This window comes from Lissotriton helveticus, chromosome 6 (assembly GCF_964261635.1).
Source record: "Lissotriton helveticus chromosome 6, aLisHel1.1, whole genome shotgun sequence".
Classification (NCBI taxonomy): Eukaryota; Metazoa; Chordata; class Amphibia; order Caudata; family Salamandridae; genus Lissotriton; species Lissotriton helveticus.
Genome location: NC_136067.1, coordinates 231,469,293 through 231,481,593, shown reverse-complemented (window position 1 = coordinate 231,481,593; position 12,301 = coordinate 231,469,293). Strand labels below are relative to the sequence as shown.

General features: G+C 42.8%; 1 protein-coding gene across 1 annotated transcript in view; it reads left to right on the top strand.

The window, feature by feature from the left end:
* LOC144762237 (adhesion G-protein coupled receptor F3-like) overlaps window positions 1-12,301 on the top strand; it is a 405,409-nt gene that overhangs the window by 20,107 nt on the left and 373,001 nt on the right. Inside the window, exons 4-5 of the mRNA XM_078647381.1 lie at window positions 393-501; window positions 1,772-1,875. Coding sequence (XP_078503507.1) covers window positions 393-501; window positions 1,772-1,875 — 213 coding nt within the window. The remainder of the gene's footprint in view (window positions 1-392; window positions 502-1,771; window positions 1,876-12,301) is intronic.

The window sequence follows — 12,301 nt, the reverse complement described above, 5'->3', positions numbered from 1 at the left end:
TTGTTCCAGTTTACCACGACCAGATAACCACAGTTGGCGCTTTGTGCTTTTTCATGCTATTTTCACTTAAAACTTTAAAAATGCAAATCACCGGTTCTACTTATTGGATTTTTGTCATTTTTGTCTTCAAATATTCATTAAATTCTGCTTTATTTTTCTAACTTGGTGTAGTATTCTTCTTGTGTTCAATTTTATTTTATTATTGTGTGAATTGATGTATACATACTTTACACATTGCCTCTGAGTTAAGCCTGACGGCTCTGTGCCAAACCACCAGAAGGTTGAGCACATGTTTTTTTGAGGTTGGCTTGTGCCTTCTCACTGACAAGGCTTGTGGTTGCTGCTTGAGTAGGGTTTCACCTCACCTTAACCAACAACCCAATTTCCTACAGTGGGTCGGTGACAGGCAGGCAGATCCAGTGTCAGATGCCCTGCTGACACCCGGGCAGGGCTACATGAGTCTTCAAACCCTAACAAAGGAAAAATATACAGGGCAACCAGGTATCGAGGGTCACCCCACCTGCACATCAGTCAGTACTACCCACAGGGCCCACCAGAAGCCTGGTCTCAAACCTTGCACATCAAGAGTCCAAAGGTAGGTGGCAGCCCAAGCCATGCCAGCATGTTGTGCCACCCCTCCTCCCCAGTGTGAAGCACCAAGGAGAGAAGAGCTCAGTGTTCCCCCTTGTCCAGTAGATTCCACACCCTGGCCAAGTGGAGCTCTTACCTGTAGCTGAGTCAGAACTTCTTCACCCAACCAAGCAGAAGAGACCTCTGGATGCCTGTGGTATCCCATCCCGGGCACTTTGCAACATGACGTGCCAGAATGTGGTGCCTAGGGGTGGGGGCTTCCATCCATAGGCCAGCTCCAGCTCTGACCCAGGGCCAGGTCAGAGATTCCTAATCCAGTCAAGCAGTTGAGCCTCACTGATTAATGTAGGACCCCGTCCTGATTACTTTGTGGGAGTGGGGCCCTAGGCCGGGGGCTTCCTCAATGGACAAGCCATAGCTCTGACCTGGGGCCAGGTCAGAGATTTTTGACCCAACTAAGCAGGGAGCCATGCCCCGGGCCTGCAAGACCCTTTTCTGGGAAATTTGTGACACAGCCAGTCAGCACATGGAATGTCCCAGGGTCCTCGCCGAGGGGGGCTCACCGGAGCTCATCCCTAGAGCCCAGTCACGCCTTTTCAGCCCGATGAGGCCCAGGAGCCAATACATGGACTCCAGGCAGGCCTCACCAGAGCACCGGCCCAGGGTGCTGATAGAGCTTTTTCTACTCTACTGAGACCAGAGACTGGCTATCTAGCCACTTATACAGGCAGTCAGGACCCTTGCACAATCCCGGGAAAGCAACCAGATGGACTCCAGCTCACTTACATCCTTGACAACCACTACCTAAGAAGACCACTAGCCATTCTTGGAATCTATCTGAGTAACAGAGTGGGGGACATTCAAGAGAATGTATCAAGCCTTCTGGAGCCCTAACTGGCTTTGAAGCTTCATGTGCACTCTCATTTGAACCACCCATGTGTGTGCGGTAAATGTCTCATAGATGCCATTTGAATACTATGAGAGATCTATCAGAATGTCTAAGATAAATGGGTCTGTGAGAATGTTCGTGAGATGTCTCTGTACAACTAAAATATCACTGTGGTCTGGGAAGCAGAAATTGCTAATATGAAAACATTGTGTGCTGCTGAGCTTATCATATAAGTGTCTGCGTTTGTAACACTATATCTTGAAATAACCCCTTACTTCATTATCTTTACAGTTAATGTAACCGGCTACTTTATCCTTAATGAAACATACAATGGAGTTCTTTCTGATGCCACCTCTAAGCGCTACGCAGAGCTAAAATATAATATAACAGGGGAAGTAAGTATTAAAATACAATCAGTACATGTAGCACCAGATTACGTAAATTGCATATTGCCTGTGCAGTTTTGCACAAGTGACCTTTTTACTGCAACGGTTGCATTAACAAACTTGTGCTTCCACCGAAGGTCAAAAATATAATGTTTTACAACGGTCAGTCCAAAATTGCAGAGTACCCATACAAATGTTCTGGTACTGGTGCCATTGGCATAATCTGGCAAATAATGTTTTACATGAAATTTTTATTATATACCTGCTAAGCATAGGGCAGTGTTGAGGTAGTGATATGAGAGGAAAGGGGGCGTTTGAGAGATTAAGCGCCAGCTGAAGTAAGGTGTCCTTTTAATGTGAAAAAAACAACACAATTCTAAGTAATCTGTTTAACATACAAGGAGCCTGACTACGAATGGCTCAGCTAATTCCAACCCATTTGTAAACCCCTGTTTACTCATGGGTCAAAAATCATAATTTCCTATTTTTTAACGCATCTGATAAATAGGGGCTGCATTAAATAACTCAAATTTCATTACATTTCGGCAGGTCAAACATGTCAAAATTTAACAGGGTAAAAGCATACAGTATTTACAATATCAAGAGGATTTTGATGCGTTGAATGCCAAAACCTCCATGTTATTTCCCACAAACTCATAATAGGTGTTGTTTATCGGACACAACATACGGTATTGTTATTTATCAGGTGTGATAAATAGCGCCTGTTAGACCTGTCATCCTAGGCATGGTTTTCCCTCTAAGCTTTTGCCTTCATACCTCCTGATTGAGGACTTCATTTTGCTGGTTTTAGGACTCTGTGCACTTTACCTCTGTTAACCAGGGCTCTTTTCGTAAAACGTAATAGAATTGGCTTATACCTAATTGACAGATTTAATTTACATTTAAGTCCCTAGTAAAGTGGCACTGCCTGTGCCCAGGGCCTGTATATTAAATGTTACTGGTTGGCCTGCAGCACTGGTTGTGCCAACCACTCAAGTAGCACTTTAAACATGCCTTGGCCCTGCCATTTCAGCCATTGTATGTGCAGTTTTAAACTGCCATTTCGACCTGTCAAAATAAAACTTTGACCAGGTCCAAATCTTCCTTTTTAATTAATATGTCACCCCTATGGATGACCTGGCGAGCCCCGAGAGCAGAATGCAGTATATTAGTGGAAAACTCTTAAATTCCTTTTTCACTACTGCAAGGCCTACCTCTCCCACAGTATAACTTTGAAGTTACCTTATTACATTTAATAACCTATAATTTTCAAAAAGGGAACAGATAACGGGTTCATGTTTTGTGTCTTTGGAATTATAAGGGAAAATCATAATTTCTGTTGAAGTCAGACTTTAAATTAATTACAATTTTGAAAATGCCACTTTTAGAAAGTTCTAAGTGGGGGTAGTACCTCCCAGATCATTGATCAAATAACACTTTACCTAAAGAAACCCAAATATTGTTCCTTCTATTGTCTTTGATTTGACCTGTTATTTTTTCAATCTTTCACCCAGTGTGTACACTCTGATATATCACACCTGTGTGTATGGTTTTTTTGTGCTTTTATCATACAATAAATCATAAATCCTTTTTCTTTTTGCTTTGCTTGTTTTTATGGAAAGTTTTACTTAGGGAAAAAATAAGATAACATAATGGTACAGAATATGACGTAAGAGACAAATAGGGCTCAAAGTACTAATACAGAGGTCACAAAAAGTGATCCTTAATTGCTGACCAGCTTGTTGTACCTGTCTCCGATTTTGTAATGCAACCTACATACTAAAGGATTGTGTCACAAAATCTTCATATGCAAGGGTCTCAAAACAACCTGCCTAATGAATAATAATTCAACAGGTTGTTGTTTGCGCCCTCCTGCACTTGGCTACAAACCATGAGATGGAGGTCTGTAAGGGACACAATGCTTGTTTTTACATTCTTTTTTTATTTTTTATTTTTAAGTCAGCCCCTGTTCCTTAAAGGAACTGTTGCTTCTCTTAAAAACATGTTTTCTGTTAGGGAATATATTTGGAGGAGCAGACAATGAGTCCCTAGACCACGGTCTGCTCCCCTTGTGGTCCCCAACAGTATTCACAATGAGAAGGTGTCCCAAGGGGATGCCTACGACTTTGCAAATCAGTTACCACCTCTTTGAAATGTCCGTAACTGATCAATGGTTTGAGACCACAATTGCAGTGGGTAAGCATTGGTAAATACCTCTGTGCCTCACAATTAGAAAGGAGCGCAAGAAGGTGGGTGATTCAAATTCAGGAGGAGAGAGGCTGGAATCACATTCAAACTAGTACAAAGGGTACCTCTCTCACCACAAATAAATCACTATTCTTTTAGTCTTCAGAAGTCATGTTTGTTAACTCTTAACTGTATTATTTGTAACTCTTTGTCATATTCATTGAGTTTTTCCTTTTTTTAACATTAAAACATACACCTCACAATCTTTATTGATCTTTACAAAAAACGATGTAGAGACACATTACAATATGTGCATGTCACGCAGACAATACATCTCCGTGTTTTAAAGACAAAATTGAAACATGACAAAACTATACGTTTAATACAATATTAAACAAAAAGCATAAATTAAAAAAAGCAAGAGACTCCCCTGTCCTACATTCTTTTGTGCGTTACTGGGGTCTGTTCTATTTAGATCCGCGGTGCTTAATACTTTTGGGGTCCTATGGGGGTCAGAGTACTAATCTAGAGCTCTAGGTCTGTGCTTTCTTAGTCAAGCCCAGACTCTGCGCTGTTCTATGCATTCTTTTCTTTTGTGATTACTCTTGGCCTTAAGAAGTACAAAAGCAGATGCGTCTCAACCTTCATAAATGGACCAGGAAGTGTGTTAGGTGAAGGTATTCATCAGGGCATCTCTAGTTTTGTGTAGGACACTTCAGCTTTCCTAGGGCAGAAATAGTGGAATTTTTATGAGTAGCTCTCCTGGTGCTATAAAACATAAACTAGTTGCATTTTTCTTTAAAAATGTTTATTTACACACCGGTCAGTGTTGTCTTTCTTAGACCTAAAGAAATGTAGGTCGGGCAAAAATGTCAAGTGCCTGGTAAGTATTATCTCCAAACTTCATATCGACTCATTTGTCAGGGTCATTGTCACTATTGTTGAGATAAAGGGAACAAAAAAGTATTTTTTAGAAGAAGAAACTCGGGGTAAAAGGGGAATTAGTGCTTGAATTCCATGTGATCGTGCTCTAAGTTTTGAAACTAGATTCGTTATACTCAAAGAGTATATTCAGTGGGACTGCGTCTCGAGCCGGGAAGCCGAGCCGGTGTTATCTCATATTGTATTGTATTGTATTGTAATTGCATTTATATAGCGATTACTACCCCTGACGAGGCGTCGAAGCGATGATCACGTTAATATTTCTGTAACTGGTGTGCGAGAGTGCGGAAACAAGCTGGCTTATTTCAAAGTTCAAATGCAGTTGTTAACGCGGGATTTCTGGTTACTAGTTACCTTACCAGATCCCAAACCAAGTCGACTGAATCGTTGGTACCTGTCGTTGAGTAAAAGGTAATCTAACAATAAGTCAATCAATGTATGAACTTACACCACTCTAAATGACCACTGACCAAATTTAAGTTTCAAAGATTTAATATAAAGTCAAAGATAACTGAAGGTACAAACTTCTCAAAATGAGATTCAGAAGATAAATTGGTATCACTATGAACATGAACTTTTTCAATAGTCTGAGTCTGAAAAACAGAATAATGAGTACAATTTCAAAAAGCATAAGTGTTGCCAAAATGGATACAAGTTGCAACCTCAAAGTCATTACAGAAAAGAAAAAATTAAGGTTAGTCTATCCCTACACTACACTAAGTGACATCCCTACTTAACAAGATCTTTACCCCTCTAGGTGTCAGCCGTGGTGATTTCCTAAGAAGATCACGCACTTCTCTTTGTTTCTTCTCTGATGATGGGTCTCTCCTGATCAGCCTATCTGCCTACCCATCCGCTTCCTTAGGCTCCCAAAATCATCTGCTCTATTCTCCTCCCGGGTCGCTTTCCCTAATACCAAATCACATTTCCAATAGAAACGCCCCTTAGGACGCCCCTCACGTGGTACATCTTTGCGCGGTAAACTCCATGATGGTACTCTTCAAGACCCTCGTTATAGTTGACCTTGGTTCCCAGGCTTCTTCTCCAGTGCGCTGATACCCCCTGAAATTCCTGGAAACTCCTACAGGCCTGCGCCAAGCGCCACTGAACAAAGCCCCTTTCATTCCAGCTGATTAAGACCCTCGCACCTGCATACAGTCCGTCCTGCAGTGGGCCTCAAATTCCAGACTCCACCATATCTATAGGTCGTAAAATATAATCGAAGCTCTGTACTTGGCACCTCTCGACTTCTCCTCTAACGAGCACATGGCACATCAAAGAGACATCACTATCAGTTCAGGCCTACTTGATTTACATGAAGCGGGTCCCTGCACTCTGAAAACAATTTACTTGATTTAAACAGCATTCTCAACCAACATACATTTCTTAAAGTACACATCTATAAAGCATATATTTCAAAACTAAATTCGATAGTACATTTTTGGAAGAACCACGTTAACCCCATCTCACATTATTTTAGCAGCACGTTTAGATTTTCTGTGAATTGCCATGAGGCCTACACATTATACTGGTTTTGTAAAGCTCTATTCAACTCTAACATGATTCCTTTAACATGAGAACATGAGGTTTTCATATTCATCCCAAACATTTCTACATTAGTCTCACACAGTTATGATTATTGTTACTCTACTTAAACATTCTATGCATTTCACCACTGAATATAAGACACTCTGTGTATTTCACTTCTAAATATAAACACTCTGGTGCAAAGTACATGTTAACTAACTACGTGCTTGTAAATATGGTGCACTTATACATTTTTCAAACTTGTGCTCGCTCAATCCCCCCTTTGATGACCTTCAGGGGTCATCACCATCAGGACACCATCACAAAATGTAGAATCTTTCAAAGTGAAGTCGTGGCAGTGCCACCTCTTTTCATTGTCTCTAATGCCTTTAGACTCCTGTATTGTGTGTCCTGCATCGCTGTCAACTTTTCCTCCTGTTTTCTCATAGTTCTCTGTAACCTATTTGCTCTATACCACTGATACAAACGCACCAATCCCCACAAAGTGATTACACAAATCACAATTATGATGATGGGTTTCAGTATATACCAAACGATACCTTTTCCTAAGTTGGCAAACCAACCTCCAACTTTACCCATTCCATGACCTACTTTTTCCCACACGTTTATCTTTGTCAGATCCTCAATTTCGTAGTGTATGGCAGTGATGTTTCGTATATACTTCTCTAGAGGTTTTGAATTGTCTGGAATGTAAGTGCAGCACTCCTGGACCTTCAAAGCCTTACAGACTCCTCCCTCTTTAGCTAACAGAACGTCTAAAGCAAGTCGGTTCTGAAGAACCATTGCCCTAATCGATTGCATCTCACCTTCTATCAGCATCAATGATCTAGCAGTACTGGCAGATAGCCTATCTACGACTGTAGCTAACCTCCTGATCTTAATGTCATTCAATATCAGTCCTAAGAAAGGGAATGCAGCACCGAGTACATCTCCAACTACTTCTGCTGCACCCAGCCCTCTCTTCCACCTAGTTGGTATTTCTTTCTTTGTCGTTTCTAAATTCTCAACATGATATATTTTAGGGAAGACAACAGCCAGATAGCATGATCCGTACCAATTATCTGGTAGCTTCACATAGGCATTTCTTCCACATACAAAATATACATTTGGAATTGCTTGCATCCCCTTCAAAAAATCCTTAGAGTAATACTCCAGTTGAAAGGCATGTTCACAATTGACTCGACCTACATAAAAATTCTCATAATAGGAGTAACTCCTGTGGATGCACAGTTTCCCCCGTTTCTCCTTATCTAAAGCAATTGGACCAATACTACCCTTTCTTTGGTGTGCCCTTTCCTCCTTGGTCCAATCTGTTTCCCATTGTCCTGAGGCCTTCAGAATCTTCTGCCTCCTGTATCTAGTATCCACCTGCCCTATAAACTTTTTCTCAATTTCTGACACTTGACAAGTCAGATTATTTCTTCGGGCATGTGAAGTATCTAACGTTTTCCATGGAATAAACCATTTGTGTAATCTGTCTTCGCTTTTGTAATAGTCCCACTTGTTCAAATGCTTGAAATTCGGGACCTCTGGCAATGTCGAGTCGAAATTCGAGAAATAATACTCAAATCCTTCTCGTCCATAAAATATGCTCAACAACAAACTACATGTAATTCCATATGTCAATGGAAGATGATGGTATCTGATACCCTCTTCTACCGAAGCTGGTAATTGCATACAAACGTACCAATTCTTCACCTCCATGGCGTCAACGTATTCATAAAGCAATTTAGCATTAGCATTTGACTTGTAATTTCCCTGTGACTCATCGGTGTGTAACCTTTTTATTTCTGCATCTAACAACGCTTTGTCTTTATCATTGATGTTTCCCTTATCATTAACAATAGGAGTTCTCGGTGTTGACACTCCCTTGTCCTCCTTCACTGCAGTTGCATCTCTCTCGTGTCCCACTATGTATGAGATGTATGAGACAGTAACCACTAAAACTATCAGGGAAATCACCACTCCCAACAATGTGCCAACTATACATTTTGCCCTGCGGTTCGGGTTGCCAGCCTCCATGTTCTCAAACAGTGTAGTTCTTGACTTTCTTCCAGCATTCACTTCTTCTCCTTTCTGAGCCAAAAGTCTTTCTTTCTAGCAATGTCTCTCTTTTGAACACTTGGAAGCTTGACAATTTATTTCCGCAAAACAGTTCAAAGTTCGGTAGAAACAGACAACCCTAGCCCTTCTCCGTCCGCTAAAAGGAAACCCCTACCACTTTTCTTCTTCCACTCGGCGCTAGGTTATCTTGCAGTAATTTTTACAAAGTCTTTTCAAGAGTCTTATATCCGTCTGAAGTTATGTATGGTTCAAGGAGTGACACTACGTCTTCATAAATGTCTTTTCAATCTCCACTCCTGGTACTATCAATTCTACATCCACAGCTACAAAGGGTCCGTTCTGACCAGGATCACCTTCTTCACTTTCCCAGTTCTACGCCCCTTTGAAGACATTTACAACAAGGTATTAATCGACGACAACAAGTGGTCCAAGAACTTCCACTATTCGCTCAATCATTTCTAGTCGAAGAAGAGTTCCCTCCAACACTGGATATCGTGAACAGCAAACCGGAAATTCAACAGTCTCTAAAATCAATTTTCTTATTCCGCTTAGGAGAGGAGGATAGACGATGTTGAGTGTCAGCAGTCTTTCGGCCTCCGCCCCCGGTAGCAGGAACAGTATTTGTACTGTGATTATCGGATCAGTTCTGATCAGGTTCACTTCCCTGATCCTCCCGGTCCTGTGTCCCGCCGACATCTGCAACGAGGTAGGTCCAATCAGGAGTAGAGTATCTTCTACTAGGCACTCGCACCCTCCTTGATCTTCTAGGGCCCTCCTCGGTTCCCTCCTGGGTATCTTCTTCCTGATCCGAGTCTTCAGATATAGGAACAAGTGTTTCTTCCTGGGCCGACCTCAAACTTAGCCTCCTGTCTCTTCCCGGCCAAGTGGCAGCCTCACACCTTGTTCTCCTATATCTCGTCCTCACACTCGGTTCTTGATCACTCTGGTACTGATCTGTGTCTGTTTCGTATTCACTGCTGCTCTCTCCTTCAGTTGCGTCCTCAGTCTCACTGCCGTTCTGCCTTCGCTCTTCTTCTGAATCCGATGCGTTCCCAACTTCTTCCGACACCCCCTCAGCTGCTTCGATCCCTTCTTGCGACTCTTCTTCCACTTCCGGGTTTTCGTCTGGGATAGGAGCTGTTTCTTCTAGAGGTGCTGGAACTCTTCGAGTATGGGATGCATGGATCCAATTTGGCAACCCCCCGCACTTCACCGCGGTGTTCGTTATCAGGATTACCTGAAAGGGCCCACGCCAGCGAACATCTAGGCAGTTCTTCCGGACGTGTTTTTTAACCAACACCCAGTCCCCTGGGTTCAGGTCATGACACAGGTTCCTCGATGCTGGAACTTCAGCCGCATGCACCTGAAGGGACACAGAATGGATGGCGTCAGACAGTCCTTTACAATAATCCAAGATCAGATCATCTGTAATATTCAATAGGGCAGCAGTTGGAACTGTGGGAAGTCTCATGGCCCTCCCCATCAGAATCTCGTGTGGAGTGAGACCTGTCCTCCTGTCAGGGGTGCTGCGCATGCTCATAAGCACTAAAGGAAGAGCATCTGGCCAACTCAAAGATGTGGATGCCACTACTTTAGCCAATCTATTCTTCAAAGTGCCGTTCACTTGTTCCACAATTCCTGAAGCTTCTGGTCGATAACTACAATGCAGCTTTTGATCGATATTCAGTGTGGAGCACAACATCTTCACTATTTCGCTGTTAAAATGTTTTCCTCTGTCCGATTCCAAAGAGGCAGGCACCCCGAAGCGCGGTATCAACTCCCTGAGCAACAATTTAGCCACTGTGAGTGTATCGCACCTACGTGTAGGGTACGCTTCAACCCATCTGGAAAATACGCATACTATCACCAACACATACTGAAGGCGATTTACTCTTGGCATTTCGATGAAATCTAGTTGCATTCTATTGAAAGGCCCCCCCCGACCTCCCAATGTGACTCAGTGTGACTGGTGTTCGTTTGCCTACGTTCAGTTGTTGGCAGGTAACACATCGCTTACATACTGATTCTGCTGCTATTCTAAATTTAGGGCAATACCAAGTTTGCCTAAACACTCTCATCATAGCATCCCTTCCTAGATGTACTGGACCATGTATTTCTCTCGCCATGGGATTAGCTAATTCTTCAGGTAACACAGCCCTCCCATCTGCTGAAACCCAAAAATCCATTTCGCTTCGCACACAACCTGCTATTTCCCATGCCTTTTTCTCTGTTTCAGGTGCGTTCTCTTGCATTATTCTTAAATCCTCCCAAGTGTCTACAGTTTCTAACATCATGCTTAATTCAGTCTTTTCTTCTGCACCTTCTATTTCCACCTTTGAGAAAGAATAATTTTGTTCCGCACAATAGCGTGCGACTTCATCAGCGTATCTATTGCCTTGTGACACAAAATCTGTATTCTTAGTATGAGCTACACACTTTACGATTGCAATGTCAACTGGACCTTGTAATGCTTCCAACAATAGTCGCACAAATTCTCCATTTCGAATGGGCGAACCAGAGGAGGTCATGTAACCCCTCTGAGACCACAACTGCCCGAAATCATGAACCACACCGAAACCATATTGGCTGTCAGTGTATATGGTGACTCTCTTTCCGTTTCCTGCTATGCAGGCACGAGTTAGGGCAATGATTTCTGCTACCTGTGCGGAATGTACTCCTTCCAGGCAAGCGGCTTCCACAACTCCAGTAATGGTACAAACAGCATAAGCTGCTCTCAACCGACCAGTATCGTCTCTTAAACATGAGCCATCAACAAAGTAAATTTCATCGGGGTCAGACAACGGCTCATCCACAATATCTGGTCTGGGTTTCGTGCATAGTTCAGTCACATCAAGGCAATCGTGGTCTTCACATCCTTCGCCTTCTATTACAGTAGGTAATGGCATTAAAGTAGCAGGATTCAAGACAGAGCATCTCCTGAGGGTCACGTTCTCCGCGGCAAGAATAACTTGCTCGTAGCGCGTGAGCCTACTATTGGTCAGATGCTGCGTCTTCGTCCTAGTCATTAGCAATTCAACTGAATGTGGTACATACACCACTACTGGATGTCCCATCACAATACTCTCGCTCCTTTCAATGCTGACACCCGTTGCAGCAACGGATTTGAGACATCCGGGCAACGCTGCGGCTACTGGATCTAATGTAGCCGAAAAATATGCAACTGGTCTACGGGCATTTCCGTGGGTCTGTGCCAAGACTGACAAAGCACATCCCTCTCTCTCACAGCAATAGAGTGAAAAGGATTTCTCATAATCGGGCATTCCCAGAGCCGGAGCACGACATAAATCGTCTCTCAGCTGTAAAAACGCCACCAAGCATTCTTCGTCCCATGGTACCGGATCACTCACCTCCTTCTGCGTCAGTTTCTGTAAGGGCTTTGCTTTCAGTGAAAAGTTAACTATCCACTGTCGGCAGTAGCCCACCATTCCTAGGAACATTCTAACTTCTCTCTGTGTTGTGGGCGCATTCATCTTCATTATCGCCTCAATCCTCTCTGGGGACACCTTGCGTTTTCCTTTTTCTAACCGGTGCCCCAAATACTGTACTTCTGTCAGACAGTACTGTAACTTGCTCGGAGATACCTTATGTCCATTTTTGGCTAAATGGTTCAGTAAGGCAATTGAATCTGCTTTACAGGCTTCCTCTGTCTCTGACGCAACAAGTAGGTCATCTA